The sequence below is a fragment of the Trachemys scripta genome, chromosome 13 (assembly GCF_013100865.1).
Source record: "Trachemys scripta elegans isolate TJP31775 chromosome 13, CAS_Tse_1.0, whole genome shotgun sequence".
In the NCBI taxonomy this organism is placed as follows: domain Eukaryota; kingdom Metazoa; phylum Chordata; order Testudines; family Emydidae; genus Trachemys; species Trachemys scripta.
Window position 1 is genome coordinate 434,412 of NC_048310.1, and position 19,023 is coordinate 453,434.

General features: G+C 45.2%; 1 protein-coding gene across 1 annotated transcript in view; it reads left to right on the top strand.

Moving 5' to 3' along the window:
* Positions 1 to 19,023, top strand: part of LOC117886627 (myosin-IIIb-like) — a 115,119-nt gene that overhangs the window by 38,131 nt on the left and 57,965 nt on the right. Inside the window, exons 11-15 of the mRNA XM_034788617.1 lie at positions 954 to 1,054; positions 1,447 to 1,533; positions 1,767 to 1,832; positions 12,285 to 12,398; positions 18,713 to 18,824. Of these exons, the coding sequence (XP_034644508.1) occupies positions 954 to 1,054; positions 1,447 to 1,533; positions 1,767 to 1,832; positions 12,285 to 12,398; positions 18,713 to 18,824 (480 nt within the window). The remainder of the gene's footprint in view (positions 1 to 953; positions 1,055 to 1,446; positions 1,534 to 1,766; positions 1,833 to 12,284; positions 12,399 to 18,712; positions 18,825 to 19,023) is intronic.

Below are 19,023 nucleotides of genomic sequence, written 5' to 3' on the forward strand. Positions count from 1 at the left end.
TATGGGGGGGGTAGGGTGGGCAGAGGGTTGGGGGGGTGGGCTGGGGTTGTGGGGGTGCTCATGCATGGGGCTGGAGGGGGTATTCCCCAATTCCAGCCCCTTCCCCAAGGTCTCGCCCCCACCTCTTCTCCTCCCCGGAGCGTGCTGCTTCCCCCTCCCTCCTGCCAACAGCTGATCAGCGGCAGGGGGAGGGGGAGGGGAGGGGACCTAGCACGCTGGGGGAAGAGGCAGGGGAGGAGCTGGCAGACCCTGCCGTGCTGCAGCAGGAGCACCAGCAGCTGGCAGCATCAAGCTTCTGCCCCCACAGGAGAGAGCGGGGGGCGGAGAAGAGCGGGCCAGGGCCCCTTTCGACCGTGGGCCCGGCGCCATGGTAAATCTGGTACTTGCCACAGTCAAAAGGGCAAAGCACCATGGGGGAGGAGGTGTTTCTAGGACTGAATACGGGGTTGTAATTCCAGGGAGATGGCGGCCTTGGGGAAGATTATTTTCACAGTGTCTCTGGGAGGCTCAGTCTGAAGAGGAAGCTGGCTGCACGGATGTAATTCTGGGGGAGAATGCAGTCTTTGCAATAGGGCAGGGCTTGTACTGGGGTCTGGATTGTTGCTGGGGATCTCTCTAGAGTTCACTGGGATTTAGTTCTAGTATTGTTCTCTGTGAGGTGGGTCTCTGTGGGATGGAGGGAGATGGGGTGTATCTGGCTGCGGGGATGGGGTTGGTGTGAGGGGAATGAGACGCAGTGCACGGGTGTCATGGCAGCCTGTGGAAGAGGCATAATGCAGGGGGGGTCCCGCAAGGCCGAGTCTCTGAGGGGATGAGCGCTTGGTGTGAAGGCATGAGGCTCAGTGAGGGGGGTCTTTAGCTGCCAAAGTAGGGGGCTTAGTTCAAGGAATATTCAGCCACCCCATAGGTGAGTCTGCAGGGGTCTATGTTGAGGCTCATCTCCCTCCTTCTAGGGATCCTGGATATCTTTGGGTTTGAGAACTTTGTGGTGAATCGTTTTGAGCAGCTCTGCATAAACTTGGCCAATGAGCAGCTACAGCACTTCTTCAATTATGTGAGTTCCAGGTGTGACGTTTTCTGGCTGGCAGGGGGCTCCGCAGGGAGTTGGGAGAGCCATGGGAGGGCAGAATGGTGACCTCTCCTTGTACAGTAGGGCCCCCCCTGGGCTGGGGGAGCCCAGAGTGGTGATCCAGCCATGGGAACAGAGTGGAGACCAGGAGCAGGTGCCTCCTCGTGCATGGGGGTTACCATTGGATGGTGGGCCTGGCACAGCGGGATTGCTCACAGCAGTGGTCTTGTCTTGGGGAGGTATACGAGTGCTGAGGCGGTTTGAAGCTGTGACTCTGCCTTTCACATAGTGTGTCGAGGGGAAGGATGCATGACTTGCTTGGCTGAAAGCTGTTGGTGCTGCTGGGAGCTCCAATTTTACTCTCTTCTGTGTCTCAGCATATTTTCCAACTGGAGCAGGCTGCGTACCAGGAGGAAGGGCTGCCCTGGGAGGCAATTACATTCAACAATAACAAACCCATTTTGGTGAGTGACCTAGACCTGGGTGAGGGAGAGACTCCTCTAGCCCCAGGCAGAGGCCCAAGAGAGGGAGAGAGGAACTGCTGTATCCAGTGTTGGGAGGGTTAGGATCTGGGGGAAAAGTTCCCTTGAAGGTGGGGGCAGAGTGTGTAGTGAGCAGACAGCGGGGAGATGAGATGATGGACTGCCTCCACTCCCGTTAGGTAAGGGGCTCATCTCTTTTCCTTCTTCTGCTGCAGGACCTGTTCCTGGCCAAGCCGCTGGGGCTGCTGTCTCTCCTGGATGAGCAGAGCGCATTCCCTCAGGTATGGCAATTGTGACTAGAGTGGTACAGGGACAAGCTGTGGATCAGAGAAGATGTTGTGGGGGTTGGTACAACAGATGAGTGAGGAGAATCATAGATTAGGGTTGGAAGAGACCTCAGGAGGTCATCTAGTCCAGTGGTCCCCAACGTGGTGCCCGTGAGCGCCATGGCGACTATGTGCACCCGCTTACTGGCCGGCGGATGAGCATCCGCTGAAATGCCGCCGAGAAGCAGCATCATCCAGAGGCGTCGCCACCTAAATGCCGCTGATGCCTCTGGATGACGCTGCTTCTCGGCGGCATTTTGGCGGATGCTCGTCCGCCGGCCACGGTCCTTGGTGGCTCATCGTCTGGCGCCCGCCAGACAAAAAAGATTGGGGACTACTGATCTAGTCCAACCCCCTGCTCAAAGCAGGTCCAACCCTGTGTTCTAACTGAAATCAATATCTTTGAAAACGTAGAAAAATATCCAAAAATATTTAATACATTTCAGTTGGTAGTCTATTGTTTAACAGTGTGATTAAAACTGCGATTAATCATGATTAATTATTTTTTTTTTAGTTAATTGCGTGAGTTAACGGCCATTAATCGACAGCCCTAATAAAAACGTACCAGGAAATTCCATATAAACGCTCAAAAACCAGGAAATGGCCAACGTTAAGTTTTTATGTATAACCTTAACACGTGTCCTGTTTGTGCATATGCATTACGTTAGTCTTTAGTTATGTGATCAGGTACTGTTGTTTATGAATGACCAGTATCTCATCCAGTAAACAAGGCAGGGTGCACTCATTCAGCAGTGGCGATAAAAAAAAATTATAAATAATTGCACTTAAACATTATTTAAAAACAAGTATTTCATTTTTATAAGGAAAACAACTCATTCTTCAAGAGCTTGGTTGTACATGCATTCCATGTGCCGAGACCAGAAGCTTTTCACTAGCCGTGTCCATTAGCTTATACATGCACCTGCTTACCCTCGTGCTCCCTTCTGAGGGTATAAAAGGTAGCACCAGCCATCTGCCACTCCAATTCCTCCCGGTCCTTGGCCTGAGATGGAGTGAGCTGTATCTGTAGCCAGTTGAGATGGCTAATTATTTGGTTTTGTGTGTATTGTTATTTATAGATAAGTATATGTATTTATTTATATTTAGGAAACTGTTACTTACAGTAGAAAGTAAGTGCAAAGGGGGATCATTTTTCAGGGCTTAACTCCCCCACTCATCTCCCTCCTGAAGGACAGGTTCCTAATGTGCCCAGATCGCTTGGATTTAAAAACTGTGGTCTGCCTCAGACTGCTTCTTATGAAGGACGACCACGACACCTGCCTCTGCTCCTAGGACAGACTCTTATTACTTCTAACTGTGGTGTCTGCTGCATGTTGTTGCATAGGATGATGCAATCCAGAGAGAGCTGGATTAAAATGTTTCTAATGGACAGGTCCATAAGGGCAGACTGGGACTCAGTCTTGGGGGACCCTCTGTACACCAGCTGCAGGAGTTTGGGAGTGCTCCATCAAGCTCAGTGTTGATTGGCTCCAAGGCTCCTTATCTGAAATAGTTTTCAAAGGACACTGGTAAGACGCACTAGGAAAAGAGTGAGAAAGGGAAATTGAAGCATTCCCTTAAAGAGAAGAGGGATAAATCTCCCTCTAAGTCATCTTCAAAAAAGAGCCTGTCATCCCCATCTCATGAGACTCCCTGCCATGGCATGGGCATATCCAGCGCTCATAAGAACCGCGATCCTGGTTCTGTAACATTTAAGTCAGGGCCTGGCACCACCAACCGGCACCCAGTCTACTGGTGAAGAGCTCCCCATAGTACAGGATCATTCCATATTGACTGAATGGGTGCCGATGGTACCAACGGCCTTTGTATGGAGAGATGAATGCGCTTTGACTCAGAGTGCAACCTCAAAATTGCTGATATTGGCACAGAGCATGACACCTCTGGTACCAACGAGACAGAGGATGACAACAAATCTTCCATCAATGGCATTGATTCCATATACAGTAGCAAGCAATTTCACTGTCTGTCCAGAACCGGAATCCCCACTTCTTTAGGGGCAACCTCAAGCAGAACCAAGACTTGAGTCAGCACAGGCTACCATGTGGTTTCCTCCACCAGTACTGTCTATGAGTCAAGCTAGATCACAATCCTCTCTGGTATTGATGGCACTGCCATTTGATTCAGAGGACTCATACCCATCTTCTGAATCCATTGCCAGTGGAACTATGTCACGGGAATACCCGCAGAAACCACGCTCACAAGAATCATAGAATATCAGGGTTGGAAGGGACCTCAGGAGGTCATCTAGTCTAACCCCCTGCTCAAAGCAGGACTAATCCCCAACTAAATCATCCCAGCCAGGATGTGAGTCCAAATAGTGTCTAGGCTGTTGTGAGCATTGCTACTTTCTCTCACTTAGGAACGGTCAAACGCAGGGTATGTCACAGGGTGACTGGCCCCTTTACAAGGAAGCAGGGTTCAGTGCACCTGGACCAAAGACTTAAGGAGGCTCCTGAGCCCCATAAAGTGGGGACAGATGCAGGTGGTTGTTGGTGGATTCCTGCAGACGCTGCAGGGAGTGAGAAGGCTCCTGCAGGGCCTTGAATCAACCGGTGGAGAATGCCAAACTCCAGGCAAGAGGCATTTGGGAAGAAGACAGACCCTCAGAGAGGAGGGTCTGGGACCAGCTGAAACTGGGATAAAGACTTCTTAAGCTTGAGTTTTCTTTTGAAAGACTTTATGCAGGACTTAATAAATTGGACTCCATAAGGACATTAAGTGACTAGATCTCTACAGGAGATAATTGTATTAATCACCGAACTTGCGGTTTAGGATTGTAAATTAGCAAGCACTCGTGACAAAATATGACTTTATTAATTACAGTGAATTTACAAAAAGAATAGGAATACTTGTGGCACCTTCGAGACTAACAAATTTATTGTAGCATAAGCTTTCGTGGGCTATAGCTCACTTCATCGGATGCATGTAGTGGAAAATACAGAAGGAAGATGTGTGTGTGTGTGTGTGTGTGTGTAATATATATAAGGAACATGAAACAATGGGTGTTACCATACACATTATAAGGAGAGTGAGCAGTTAAGGTGAACTGTTGTCAACAGGAGAGAAAAATAACTGTTTGTGGTGGTAATGAAAATGGCCCATTTCCAGCACTTGACAAGGAGATATAAGGAACTGGGAGGTGGGGCGGAAATAAGCATGGGGAAATAGTTTTACTTTGTGTAATGGCCCATCCACTCCCAGTCTTTATTCAAACCTAATTTAATGGTGTCCAATTTGCAAATTAATTCCAATTCAGCAGTCTCTCATTGGAGTCTGTTTTTGAAGTTTTTTTGTTGTAATATTGTGACTTTTAGGTCTGTAATCGAATGGTCAGGGAGGTTGAAGTGTTCTCCAACTGGCTTTTTAATGTTATAATTCTTGACGTCTGATTTGTGTCCATTTATTCTTTCCAGTGGCACCTTAAAGACTAACAGATTTATTTGGGCATAAGCTTTTGTGGGTAAAAAAACCCACTTCTTCAGATGCATGGAGTGAAAATTATAGATATACTGGCACATGAAGAGAAAGGAGTTACCTTACAAGTGGAGAACCAGTGTTGACAAGGCCAATTCAGCCAGAGTGGATGTGGTCCACTCCCAATAATTGATGAGGAGGTGTCAACACCAAGAGAGGGAAAATTGCTTTTGTAGTGAGCCAGCCACTCTCAGTCCCTATTCAAGCCCAAATTAGTGGTGTTAAGTTTGCAAATGAACTGTACCTCTGCAGTTTCTTTTTGAAGTCTGTTTTTGAAGTTTTTTGTTGAAGGATGGCTACTTTTAAATCTGTTGTTGAATGTCCAGGAAGATTAGAGTGTTCTCCTACTGGTTTTTGTATGTTACCATTCCTGATGTCTGATTTGTGTCCATTTATTCTTCGACGTAGAGACTGTCTGGTTTGGCCAATGTACTTGGCAGAGGGGCATTGCTGGTGCACCTGATGGCATATATCACATTAGTAGATGTGCAGGTGAATGAGCCCCTGAAGGTGTGGCTGATGTGGTTGGGTCCCATGATGGTGTCACTAGAGTAGATATGGGGACAGAGTAGGTAATGGGGTTTGTTACAGGGCTTGGTTCCTGGTTTAGTGTTTCTGTGGTGTGGTGCGTAGTTGCTGGTGAGTATTTGCTTCAGGTTGGGGGCTCTCTGTAAGCGAGGACTGGCCTGCGTCCCAAGGTCTGTGAGAGTGAGGGATCATTTTCCAGGATAGGTTGTAGGTTGTTGATGATGTGCTGGAGAGGTTTTAGCTGGGGGCTGTATGTGATGGCCAGTGGTGTTCTGTTGTTTTCCTTGTTGGGCCTGTCCTGTAGTAAGTGACTTCTGGGTACCTGTCTCGCTCTGTCAATCTGTTTCCTCACTTCCCCAGGTGGGTATTATAGTTTTAAGAATGCTTGATAAAGATCTTGTAGGTGTTTGTCTCTGTCTGAGGGATTGGAGCAAATGTGGTTGTATCTTAGGGCTTGGCTGTAGACAATGGATCATGTGATGTGTCCTGGATGGAAGCTGTAGGCCAGTAGGTTTCCAGTATAGGGTGGCGGTTATGTAACCATCGCTTATTTGCACTGTAGTGTCCAGGAAGTGGATCTCTTGTGTGGACTGGTCCAGAATGAGGTTCCCCACTGGTAAGGTAACTCCCTTCTCTTCATGTGCCAGTATATCTATCCCTGTATCTGTAATTTTCACTCCATGCATCTGAAGAAGTGAGGTTTTTTACCCACGAAAGCTTATGCCCAAATAAATCTGTTAGTCTGTAAAGTGCCACCGGACTCCTCGTTGTTTTGGTGGATACAGACTAACATGGCTACCCCCCTGATACGACTGGTCTACAATTTTTGAGAAGTCGTCTGCTTCAGAGATAAAATGTACTATTTATTATGTATTTTGATGTGCTGAATTCAAATATGATAATTAAAACAACTGATTGGCTACTGTTTCTAAGATATTTAAGTTTTTACATTTTATGTCTATGTATATTGTGTCGATAGTAGAGTTTTAATCATAAATTGTAAACCTAGGTCTTTTCATGTGTTTATGGTTGCTTTACATGATAATATTTCACCTGTCCTGTTTATGTAACACTTGAAAAATCAGCAAAAGGGTTATATAAATAAAATTTATTATGAAACAAAAGGCAAAAAACTACTATGTACATAGTTTAGTCCTATTCAGTGTCTACTCGGCGCTTCTTGGCTTGTCTCTTGTATTCATTAAATGGAGCATCTCTTGTCACTGTCCAGCAATAGTCTGCAAGCATTGATGGGCTCCATTTGCCCTGATAGCGTTTCTCCATTGTTGCAATGTCCTGGTGAAATCGCTCGCAGTGCTCGTCACTCATTGCTCCGCAGTTCGGTGGAAAAAAATCTAGATGAGTGCAAAAAATGTATCTTTAGTGACATGTTGCAACCAAGGCTTTTGTATGCCTTGAGGAGGTTTTCCACCCACAACCTGTAGTTGTCTGCCTTGTTTCTGAGAAAATTTATTGCCACTAACTGGAAGGGTTTCCATGCCGTCTTTTCCTTGCCACGCAGTGCATGGTCAAATGCATCATCTAGAAGAAGTTCACGAATCTGAGGACCAACAAAGACACCTTCCTTTATCTTAGCTTCACTTAACCTTGGAAATTTTCCACGGAGGTACTTGAAAGCTGCTTGTGTTTTATCAATGGCCTTGACAAAGTTCTTAATCAGACTCAGCTTGATGTGTAAGGGTGGTAACAAAATCTTCCTTGATTCAACAAGTGGTGGATGCTGAACACTTTTCCTCCCAGGCTCCAATGACTGTCGGAGTGGCCAATCTTTCTTGATGTAGTGGGAATCTCTTGCACGACTATCCCATTCGCAGGGAAAACAGCAGTACTTTGTGTATCCAGTCTGCAGACCAAGCAAGAGAACAACAACCTTCAAATCGCCACAAAGCTGCCACTGATGTTGGTCATAGTTTATGCACCTCAAAAGTTGTTTCATGTTGTCATAGGTTTCCTTCATATGGACTGCATGACCAACTGGAATTGATGGCAAAACATTGCCATTATGCAGTAAAACAGCTTTAAGACTCGTCTTCGATGAATCAATGAACAGTCTCCACTCATCTGGATCGTGAACGATGTTGAGGGCTGCCATCACACCATCGATGTTGTTGCAGGCTACAAGATCACCTTTCATGAAGAAGAATGGGACAAGATCCTTTTGACGGTCACGGAACCTGGAAACCCTAACATCACCTGCCAGGAGATTCCACTGCTGTAGTCTGGAGCCCAACAGTTCTGCCTTACTCTTGGGTAGTTCCAAATCCCTGACAAGGTCATTCAGTTCACCTTGTGTTATGAGGTGTGGTTCAGAGGAGGAGGATGGGAGAAAATGTGGGTCCTGTGACATTGATGGTTCAGGACCAGAAGTTTCATCCTCTTCCTCTTCCTCTTCCTCGTCTGACTCAAGTGAGAAGGACTGCCGGTTCCTGATGCACCAGAATCATTCTCCGTGGGGTACTGAGCGTGTAGCTGATGGAATGTTTGGATAATGCACAGTCCACTTTTTCTTCTTTGACACACCTTTCCCAACTGGAGGCACCATGCAGAAGTAATAATTGCTGGTATGATCTGTTGGCTTTCTCCAAATCATTGGCACTGCAAAAGGCATAGATTTCCTTTTCCTGTTCAACCACTGGCGAAGATTTGTTGCACAAGTGTTGCAGCATATGTGTGGGGCCCACCTCTTGTCCTGATCTCCAATTTTGCAGCCAAAATAAAGGTGATAGGCTTTCTTAACCATAGTGGTTATACTGTGCTTTTGTAATGCAAAAGTCACTTCACCACAAACATAGCAGAAGTTATCTGCACTGTTCACACAAGTACGAGGCATCTCTGCTCATTTTGGCTAAACAGAAATGTGTCCCTTTGCAAAATCAAACACTGACAAATAAGAGAGCACGACACTATGATTTCTAGAGCTGATATAGGGCAATTTGTTCAGCAGAGTGATGTAAGCTTCGTTATGATTGCATCATCCATGACTTCTAGGAATAACATGATGCAATTCATAACATGTATGACGCAATACCAGCTTCAGATTGCATCATTCATTGTTTTGCCTAAAAAGCAAGTACTGTCCAAACCCAGTCATAGATTTATTCATAGATCCAGTCAAAGATGTATTTTAGTCATTTCTGGTTTAAATTGAGATCTCTTCCCTTTATAACTCACTTATCCTCCACCATGCCCAAGTCAAGGGTCGTATATACTGACCCAATAGCATATCTTGAAAACTAGAGCCAATCAACAATTTTAAGCATCATTTTCGTTCTCAGTGACCCAGAATTAGTAAAGTTTGACTACATTTATTTCAGAAGCATTTTGGCTGTAGAGCAGTGTACTTAATGAATTTACAGGACATATTTCCCCAGGACTGCAGACAGCAGTTTTAGTCTGTAATTGACAAAGGACGGTTGCAGGCGAGGTCATCATTCCAAACAGCTCTGGATGGGGCAGGCACTGCCTCTTGCTCTCTGGCAACTGCTGTTGCCATGAGATGGTCATCATGGCTCCATTCATTGGGTTTCCTGAAAAGTGTGGGCAATGGTTGAAGTTCTACCATTTGAGGGCCGCCTGTTCAGTGCGAGGACAGATGAGTCACTGTACACGCTTAACAACTCTAGAACCACGCTTTGTTCCCTCAGCATAAATATTCTGCCACCAAAGAGGAAATATACTAGGGATCAATCCTGCCACAGGCAAAAGCCCAGGGCTGGCTCCAGGCACCCGCTAAGGAAGCAGGTGCTTGGGGCAGCCAATTCAAAGGGGTGGCACTCCGTCCGCTATTGGGGCAGTACGGCCGGGTCTTCGGTGGGAATTCGGCAATGGGTCCCTCAGTCCCTCTCTTTCTCTTTGAGGTGCCGCCAAAGAGGAAGAGAGGGACTGAGGGACCCGCCGAAGAATGGAGCGGCACGATTGAGCTGCCGCCGATCGCTTTTTTTTCGCCGCTTGGGGCAGCAGAAAACCTGGAGCCGGCTCTGCAAAAACCTACCCCTCTGCCATCCTTTTATCATCAGCATGCAGATGATGTGACAAAGAGTGCAAAAGCAAAAACCAAATGCACCATTGTCATTTTCATCCCAGTCAGCACCATCATCAAAGCAAACATTCTGTTGTATTAATTTCAAGGATCAAAAGCGTTCAAGGTGATTTCACTGTCTAACATAAAAACAGTGATACAAAGAAGTGCAGTTTTTTTTTTCCTACATAGACCTTACTTTACTCGATTTCTTGGCAAACACCCAAAAGCATTGATTCTAAAGTTTATTACTCAAACACAAGAAAGAACATTTCTTCCAATTCCCCAGCTGCTGAAAATGCTGGTAAAGATCTGCAGGGCAAGGCAAAAGTCATCCTGGTGATACCAATATGGTCAAGGCAATTCTGGTTCCTTGTGTTACTCCAGCAGTCCACTCATTCTCACCTCTGCATCCCATTGTCAGCTGACCTACTTACTCAGGACAGAAGCACACCGTCCCGGCCCAGCATTTCTTTACCCATCAGTAATGCTGGGACTAGAGTGATAGTGGGAGAATGTCAAAAAATATCAGTGTAGATGCTAAGCATACAAAGTGAACAAACCAGACACAAAGAAATAGCATTTTCACTGATAATCCTATAGCATCTTGCCTGATACTTGAAGTAACAGCAAGTGAAACATTTCCTTATTGAGGAATGGTACATTTTTATGCTGATGATTTTTCATTTATTTTTAGCATTGTTAGATTACATTTCCCAGATCTGTGAAGCTAGTTCTCTATGAAGTCATGTTGGCGGCTGCTGCTCTTTGCATTTTTTTCCCCAAAGGATTTACCGCCTGAGCACTTTAAGGAGTTTTAGGATTCTCCAGCTGACCTGGTAGATTTTTATTCTTCCTCACAATGTACCAGGCCTACTAGATTTTTTTTTTTTAATTCCCCCAAATTTGCTTTAGGTCTTGATCCTACAGATATGCACAAGTAGCCCACTTGATTTCAATTGGACTACTCACATGTGTAAAGTTAAATATGTGTATAAATGTTTGCAGAGTCAGGGCCTTTGCATATTTTATCATGCCATTTAGAGTTCAAAGATCTGTAAGTAAGAGAGGAACATTAGATCATAGAATCATAGGCCTTGGCTACACTTGCGGATTCACAGCGCTGCCGCGGCAGCGCTGTGAACTACGAGTGTAGTCGCGCCACCAGAGCTGCGAGAGCTCTCTCGCAGCGTTGCAAGTACTCCACCTCTCCGAGGGGAATAGCTTGCAGTGCTGCGAGAGAGCGTGCAGCGCTGCAGGCGCTGATTACACTGGCGCTTTACAGCGCTGCACTCGCTGCGCTCGGGGGGGGGGGGTGTTTTTTCACACCCCTGAGTGCAGCAAGTGCAGCGCTGTGAATTGCCAGTGTAGCCAAGGCCATAGAAGATTAGGTTGGAAGTGACCTCAGGAGGTCATCTAGTCCAACCCCCCTGCTCAAAGCTGGACCAACCCCAACTAAGTCTCCGTCTATACCCAGCCGCTAGTTCGGCGGCTGGCAATCGAACTTCTGGGTTCGACTTATCGCGTCTTGTCTGGACGCGATAAGTCGAACCCGGAAGTGCTCGCCGTCGACTGCGGTACTCCAGCTCGGCGAGAGGAGTACCGCGGAGTCGACGGGGGAGCCTGCCTGCCGCGTGTGGACCGAGGTAAGATCGAACTAAGGTACTTCGAACTTCAGCTACGTTATTCACGTAGCTGAAGTTGCGTATCTTAGTTCGATTTGGGGGGTTAGTGTAGACCAAGCCTAAATCATCCCAGCCAGGGCTTTGTCAAGCCAGATCTTAAAAACCTCTAAGGATGAACATTCCACCATTCATATAGTCTCACGTTGGAATACTGCAGCTGTTCCTGGGATATGTAGTCATCTCTGTTCAACACATAATAGACCAACTGAAGGGACCTGCTGCATAACACAGGCCACAATTTCACCCAGTAACTCCTTCACTGAACCCAGTAACCTGTAACAGAGATTGAACGATCTTTTAGGAAGAGACTCACCCAATCTTGATTTAAAGACTTCAATTGATGGGGAATACGATGCATCCCTTGGTTCAAATGTGGGTGGATGTCAATCTGGGAAGCTGGTGGGTAGATTTACAGTATGGGGATTTGCAGAAAGGCTAAGTAGCAGTTGGTAGGGGGAGTCGCTTCATAGAGAAGAATTCTCTTCATCACTGTCTCAGCTGTTAGGGTGGCTTTTATTATATTTGTATTGTATCAAAATGTGTTTCTAGTCATTTGTAGATCCCTGCCCAGTGTCTTGGTGGGAATGGAGATGCTGTATAAATAATAACTATTAATTTCTCATTTTGTGGGGTTTTACTATGAAATCTCTTGTGTTGCAGGCGACTGATAAAACCTTTGTGGATAAACTGAACAGTACCTTCAAGGGAAACTCACACTTCCAGCTATGTAGAGGCCACGTGCTAGGGTTCAGCATCATTCACTATGCAGGGAAGGTAAGTACTGTTTAGGGTACAGACTGGCACTCTGTCTCACGTAGGTGAAAGAGATGGTGTGTGCTTCAGGGCCCATGGGGGTATGGGTGGGAGAGATGTACTCCCTGCAGGGCCGGCTCCAGGCACCAGGCACCCAAGCACATGCTTGGGGCGGCACCTGGTAAGGGGCGGCGGGGGGAGCGTGGTGCGGCATTCCGCGGGGAGGAGGGGCGCTCCGGCGGCGTGGGGGCGGCGCTCCGGGGGGGGGGGGCGGCGGGGGGGGGGGGTTCCAGCGCTCAGCGGGGGGCGGCGCTTTTTTTTGCTGCTTGGGGCAGCAAAAAAGCTAGAGCCGGCCCTGACTCCCTGGGGGCCACTTCTTAGGCGAGGTGGGGTATCCTATTTAACATTATCATCAATGACCTGGAAGAAAACATAAAATTATTGCTAATAAAGTCTTCAGATTAACCAAAAATTGGGGAGTAGTAAATAATGAAGAGGACAGGTCACTGATTCAGGGTGATCTCGTTCGCTTGGTAAACTGGGGGCAGGTAAACAATATGAGTTTTAATATAGCTAAATGTAAATGTATACATCTAGGAACAAAGAATCTAGGCCCTACTTAGGCCTTGTCTACACTACAAAGTTTTGTCACAAAAGGTATGTGACTTTAAAACCGTTGTTGCATGTCCACACTAGCTCCTTGTGTCGGCAGAGTGCATTCTCAGTAACAGCTCTTACATTGACACAAAGAGCAATGCACTGGTAGCTATCCCACTAGGCAACTGGCTGCAGGGTGCTTTGGGAAGGGTTTGCAATGCTTCATGGGGCAAGTACAGCATCACGTGATGAAGGTTTCTCAATCCCATCGTTCCAGGGGCATCCTAGTATATTGTCAGTTGCTTTTTCAACTGAAGTGTGTGGGGGAAGGGAGAGGAGAATGGTGTATATGGGGCTGGGGAGACAGCAGGCTGACTGACCTATCCTGAGGCAGCCCTGGCTCTGCTCGGCACAGCAGTCTCTCCGGAAACAGTCCGCTCTGCCTTCCTGCCTATGGTTCTGTGATTCCCTCCGAGTTCTCCCACAGCCTCCTCAGCTGCCAGAAGCAGAATCCTGAGAAGCTCCGAAGAAGTGAGGTTTTTACTCACGAAAGCTCATGCCCAAATAAATCTGTTAGTCTTTAAGGTGCCACCAGACTCTTTGTTGTTTGAGAAGCTCTGTGAGCTCTCCCTGCTGAGGAATGTCAAAGCCGCACAGCAGTCCCCGCAGCAGCAGTCTGCCTGCAGCTGTGTTCCTAGTGCAGAGCAGAACAAGAGCCTTCCACGTAAATGATTTACTTTTTGTTCCCCACAATGAAGCAGTACCTCAGCTGTCAGATACTTCCCGGAGTGCATGCCTGCAGGGCAGCAGAGATCAAAACAGTGAGCAGAGCAGTCAGGGTAGGCATTGTGGGATACTGGTGGAAGCCAGTTATGTCAACAAAACAAACAGCACTGTCTACACTGGCGTTTTGTCATTTTAACTTTTGCTGCAAACAGCTTTATGCCTCTCATCGAGGTGGTTTTATTTTGTCAGCAAAACAGCAGAGTTTTGCCACCAAAAGTAGCTTTGTAATGTGTACACCTCCCGTTTTGTCTGCAAAAGGCAGTTTTTGCTGACAAAACTTTGTAGTGTAGACAAGGCCTTAGAGTCCCATATCCTGTATACTGGGAAGCAGTGACTCTGAAAAAGATTTGGGAGTAATGGTGGATAATCAGTTGAACACAAACTCCTAATGTGACGCTGTGGCCAGAAAGGTTAGTGCGATCCCGGGATGCATGAACAAGAGAATCTCGAGGTTATTTTACCTCTGTCTTTGGCAGTGGTGCAATGGATGCTGAAATCCTGTGTCCAGTTCTGGTGCCCATAATTCAAGAAGGATGTTGATAAATTGGAGAGGATTCAGAGAAGAGCCACGAGAATGATTAAATGATTTAGAAACCCTGCCTTATAGTGATAGACTCAAGGAATTCAATTTATTTAGCTTAACAAAGAGAAGATTAGGGTGTGACTTGATTAGAGTCTAAGTACCCACTTGGGGAACAAATATTTAATAATGAGCTCTTTAGTCTAGCAGAGAAAGGCCTAAGATGATCCAGTGGCTGAAACTTGAAGCTAGACAAATTCAGACTGGAAATGAGGCATGAATTTTTAACAGTAAGAGTAATTAACCACTGGAACAATTTACTAAGGGTTGTGGTGGATTTTCCATCACTGACAATTTTAAAATCAAGGTTGGATGATTTTCTAAAAGATCTGCTCTAGGAATTATTTTGGGGAAGTTCCATGTCCTGTGCTACACAGGTCAGACTAGATGATCACAGTGGCCCCTTCTGGCTTTAGAATCTATGAATCTGTGGGAGGGCATGTAGTCCCTGGGGAAGGTGGGGGCTTCCCCTCGAATCTGTGGAATTTCTCCGTATTTGCAATGTACCCATCACTGTGGTACAGTAGAACCCTGTTTATCCGAGCCTCCATTATCCAGCTCTCCATATTAACCAAACAACCAGTGCACACACAGGATCGCATACGTGAACTGTTACTTCTAGTAAAGAGTACAGTACCCATTTTTAAAAATTCAGAAATGATAAACTCAAGCAACTCCAAAATAATACAGTGTTGCTGTTGTTGCAACTTAAAATGATCATTCTGCATTTTTAAAAATTGGTACTCTTTACTAGAAGTAACTGTTCATGTACGCTGAAAATAAAAAAGGGGTGTGTGTTTTAATGCTTCTCTGGGAGAGGTCAGATTGTTTAAAAGCAACTCCGTATCTTAAAATAACGGATAGAAAGCTCTTTGCCCATTCTCCAGATTATCTGAATTTTTGATTATCCGATCTGGACCTGCTCCCAATTAGATCAGATAATTGGGGTTCTGCTGTATGTGAGCTCCTGTCTCAGGCTATTGCTTTGCTGATTCCCTTCTAAGGTGTAAATACTCTGCATTCTTTGTAGGGCGTTGGTGGAGAAACCTAGTGGCCTTATATCCAGGAGCCCGGAACACCAGAATCACTTCTGTATTTCCAAACATTAACAAGCCCAATGGGAGCAGCTAGGTGCTCAGCATTTTGAAAATTGGGCCATTTATTTCAATGCTTAAATATAGACTGAGGAGCCTAATTTAGGACAGATGAACACATACTGTTAGGATATAGATATTCAAGCCCGTCTGTAAAGGCCTATACTTTAAGAATTTATGTACACCTCTACCCCAATATAACGCTGTCCTCGGGAGCCTCCTGGAGCACTGCTTTACCGTGTTATATCCAAATTCATGTTATATCGGGTCGCGTTATATCGGGGTAGAGGTGTATATGTTTATTATTTAGCTAGTTATAAAGGTATAAAAGAAAGAATCTGTGTAAGGGCCTTCTCTCACTGTGACAATCTGAGGCCCTGTTTAGTCCTACTGAAATAAGGCAATCTGGGGCTGTTAGGAAGGTGATCCGATCTATCACCTCCTGTCATAACTATAAAGGGAAGGGTAATAGCTGTCCTGTGTACAGTACTATAAAACCCCTCCTGGCCAGAGACTCCAAAATCCCTTTTCCCTGTAAAGGGTTAAGAAGCTCAGGTAACCTGGCTGGCATCTGACCTAAAGGACCAATAAGGGGACAAGATACTTTCAAATCTTGGAGGGGGAAGGTTGTTGTTTGTGTTCTTTGTTAGGGAGTGTGTTCGTTCTCGGGACTGAGAGGGACCAGACATCAATCCAGGTTCTCCACATCTTTCTAAACAAGTCTCTCCTATTTCAAACTTGTAAGTAAATAGCCAGGCAAGGCGTGTTAGTTTTCCTTTGTTTTTCTCAACTTGTAAATGTACCTTTTACCAGAGTGTTTATCTTTGCTGTACTTTGAACCTGAGACTAGAGGGGAGTCCTCTGAGCTCTTTAAGTTTGATTACCCTGTAAGGTTAATTTCCATACTGATTTTACAGAGATGATTTTTACCTTTTTCTTTAATTAAAAACCTTCTTTTTAAGAACCTGATTGATTTTTCCTTGTTCAAGATCCAAGGGGTTTGGATCTTGATTCACCAGGAGTTGGTGGGAGGAAGGAGNNNNAAGATCCAAGGGGTTTGGATCTTGATTCACCAGGAGTTGGTGGGAGGAAGGAGGGGAATGGTTAATTTCTCCTTGTTTTAAGATCCAAGGGGTTTGGATCTGTTTTCACCAGGGAATGGGTGAAGGTTTTTCAAGGCTTCCCAGGAAGGGAATCCATTGAAATGGTGGCAGCTGAACCAGAGCTAAGCTGGTAGTTAAGCTTAGAAGTTTTTCATGCAGGCCCCTACATTTGTACCCTAAAGTTCAAAGTGGGGATCCAGCCTTGACACCTCCAGAGAAAGGGAAGAGCCTAGAAGATGTTAAAGGAAATATAGTTTTCTGTCTGGTAAGAACTCACTTATCAATAAACACAACTGGGAAACCCTTATGTATTTATAGATGTAGTTGTGAAATCTTAACTTCTGTATTGTTTTGTGTGTTTATTTGCATGGTCTCTGTCTGGTTCTGTGATTGTTTCTGTCTGCTGTACAATTAATTTTGCTGGGTGTAAACTAATTAAGGTGGTGGATATAATTGGTTAGCTAATCATGTTACAATACATTAGGATTGGTTAGGTAAATTTCAGTAGAATGATTGGTTAAGGTGTAGCTGTAAATAGTACTATATAAATTAGGTGCAAACAGGAAGCAAGTTGGGATTCGAAAATAAAGAAGAAGGAACTTGGATTTAAGCTTGCTGAAAGTTCACCCCAATAAACATCAAATTGTTTGCACTTTCGGACTTCGGGTATTGTTGCTCTCTATTCATGCAAGAAGGACCAGGGAAGTGGAAGAGTGAAGGAATAAGCTCTCTAACAAATACTTCCCATGGATCGATAATTTTGGCCATAATGTATTAAACAGCTCATTTACATGGAAGTGAATTTTGTAACAAGGGAAGACACAGTTCTGGTTACTAATGTTCTGTGATTTAATACTTTGATTCAGTATTTGTTCAGGGGGTTACCCTCTAAGACATTCATTATTAAAATACTTAACATCTAGTTAAAGGAGAAGAGAGAATGCGAGGCTGAAGATAGGAAATGAGGGGAGTGGGAGAATGGAGAGTTTTTTGTGCTGGTGACCCCATTTGGACTTAAAATAAAATTGTGACCTCCCCACTAGAAAAAATTGCTCCCCCCCCCCGCCTTCAGCATCACTGTCTGTGGGGCTTGTGGCTGGGGCTCTGGGCCCCCTGCCATCTGTGGGGCTCCCGGCTGGGACTCTGGACCCCCTGTGGGACTTTCTGCCCTGGCGACCCCATCAAAATGGAGTCGCGACCCACTTTGGGGTCACAGCCCATAGTTTGCGATCCACTGTTCTATTTGATTCATCAATTTCAATCAGCTTTTTTATTTGTACTTCAGTTATTTTCTAAAGAAAGGTTAATTCTCACTTGCTGATATAACCATTAAAAATGTTGATTTACAACTAAATAGATCCTTTACTCTCTAGACTCGGTACATCTTTTTGCTACTTAGGAGAATACACTATTTATTTAAGCAATTATAATGCTTAATATTTTCAGATTCTTATTAATCATACATTTTAGTATGTTAGAAAATAGTGAATGAGATGTTGCTTATTTACTAGATAATTTACTTTTTGTTCATGATTTATGTCAAGCTGCATCAGTGGGAGCTGTGTGGGAGATGGAATTTAAACACCAAACATCATATGAAGTTTATTTGTATTAAACAAAGCAACCTTAAATGTTTTGGGTACATAAACTTCTCATATCAAAACATGGGAGGGAGGGATAGCTCAGTGGTTTGAGCATTGGCCTGCTAAACCCGGGGTTGTTCAATCCTTGATGGGGCCACTTAGGGATCTGGGGCAAAATCAGTACTTGGTCCTGCTAGTGAAGGCAGGGGGCTGGACTCAATGACCTTTCAAGGTCCCTTCCAGTTCTAGGAGATAGGATATCTCCATTAATTTTTTTATTTTATTTTATTTATCTTTTATATTTACAACTAAATTATAATAAGTTTAGACCTTAACATATTTTGTATTAAATTCTGATTTCATTCTAAACAGGTCCATTTTTAAAAAGAAAAACTTACTATAATTTAAATAACAATCAAAAAAATTCAACGTAAATACAAAAAAATTCATGTTTTAAAAAAAAATAATTGATTTTTATCCATCCTAGACTCTTCTGTGCTGCCAGCGTGGCTCTTGGTGCCATACACTTTGGGCTCCACTCTGCTTGGGTTGGGTTGGCAAATTGCTTCCCTTGCTCTGCTTCTCTCCCCAGGTTCAGTACGCCTCCAGTGGCTTCCTAGAGAAGAATAGAGACACTTTGCCAGCAAATATCCGGGGTCTCTTCATCAACAGTGTCACCCCATTACTGAGTGTGCTGTTTACAGGTCAGTCCCCCTGTTGCCATGGGTGCTCGGTGAGTAATGTCACCAATGATCCCTGAGTTCATGGACTGTGTTTAGGGGAGAGAATCAAACACTGCTGTAAGAGCTGTGCGCTGGCCGGGGGGCCCTGCCTGGGGGACAGACATCTGCTTAATATTGAACTACGTCCTCTTCACTGACATCCCCTTCACTGTTCCTCCAG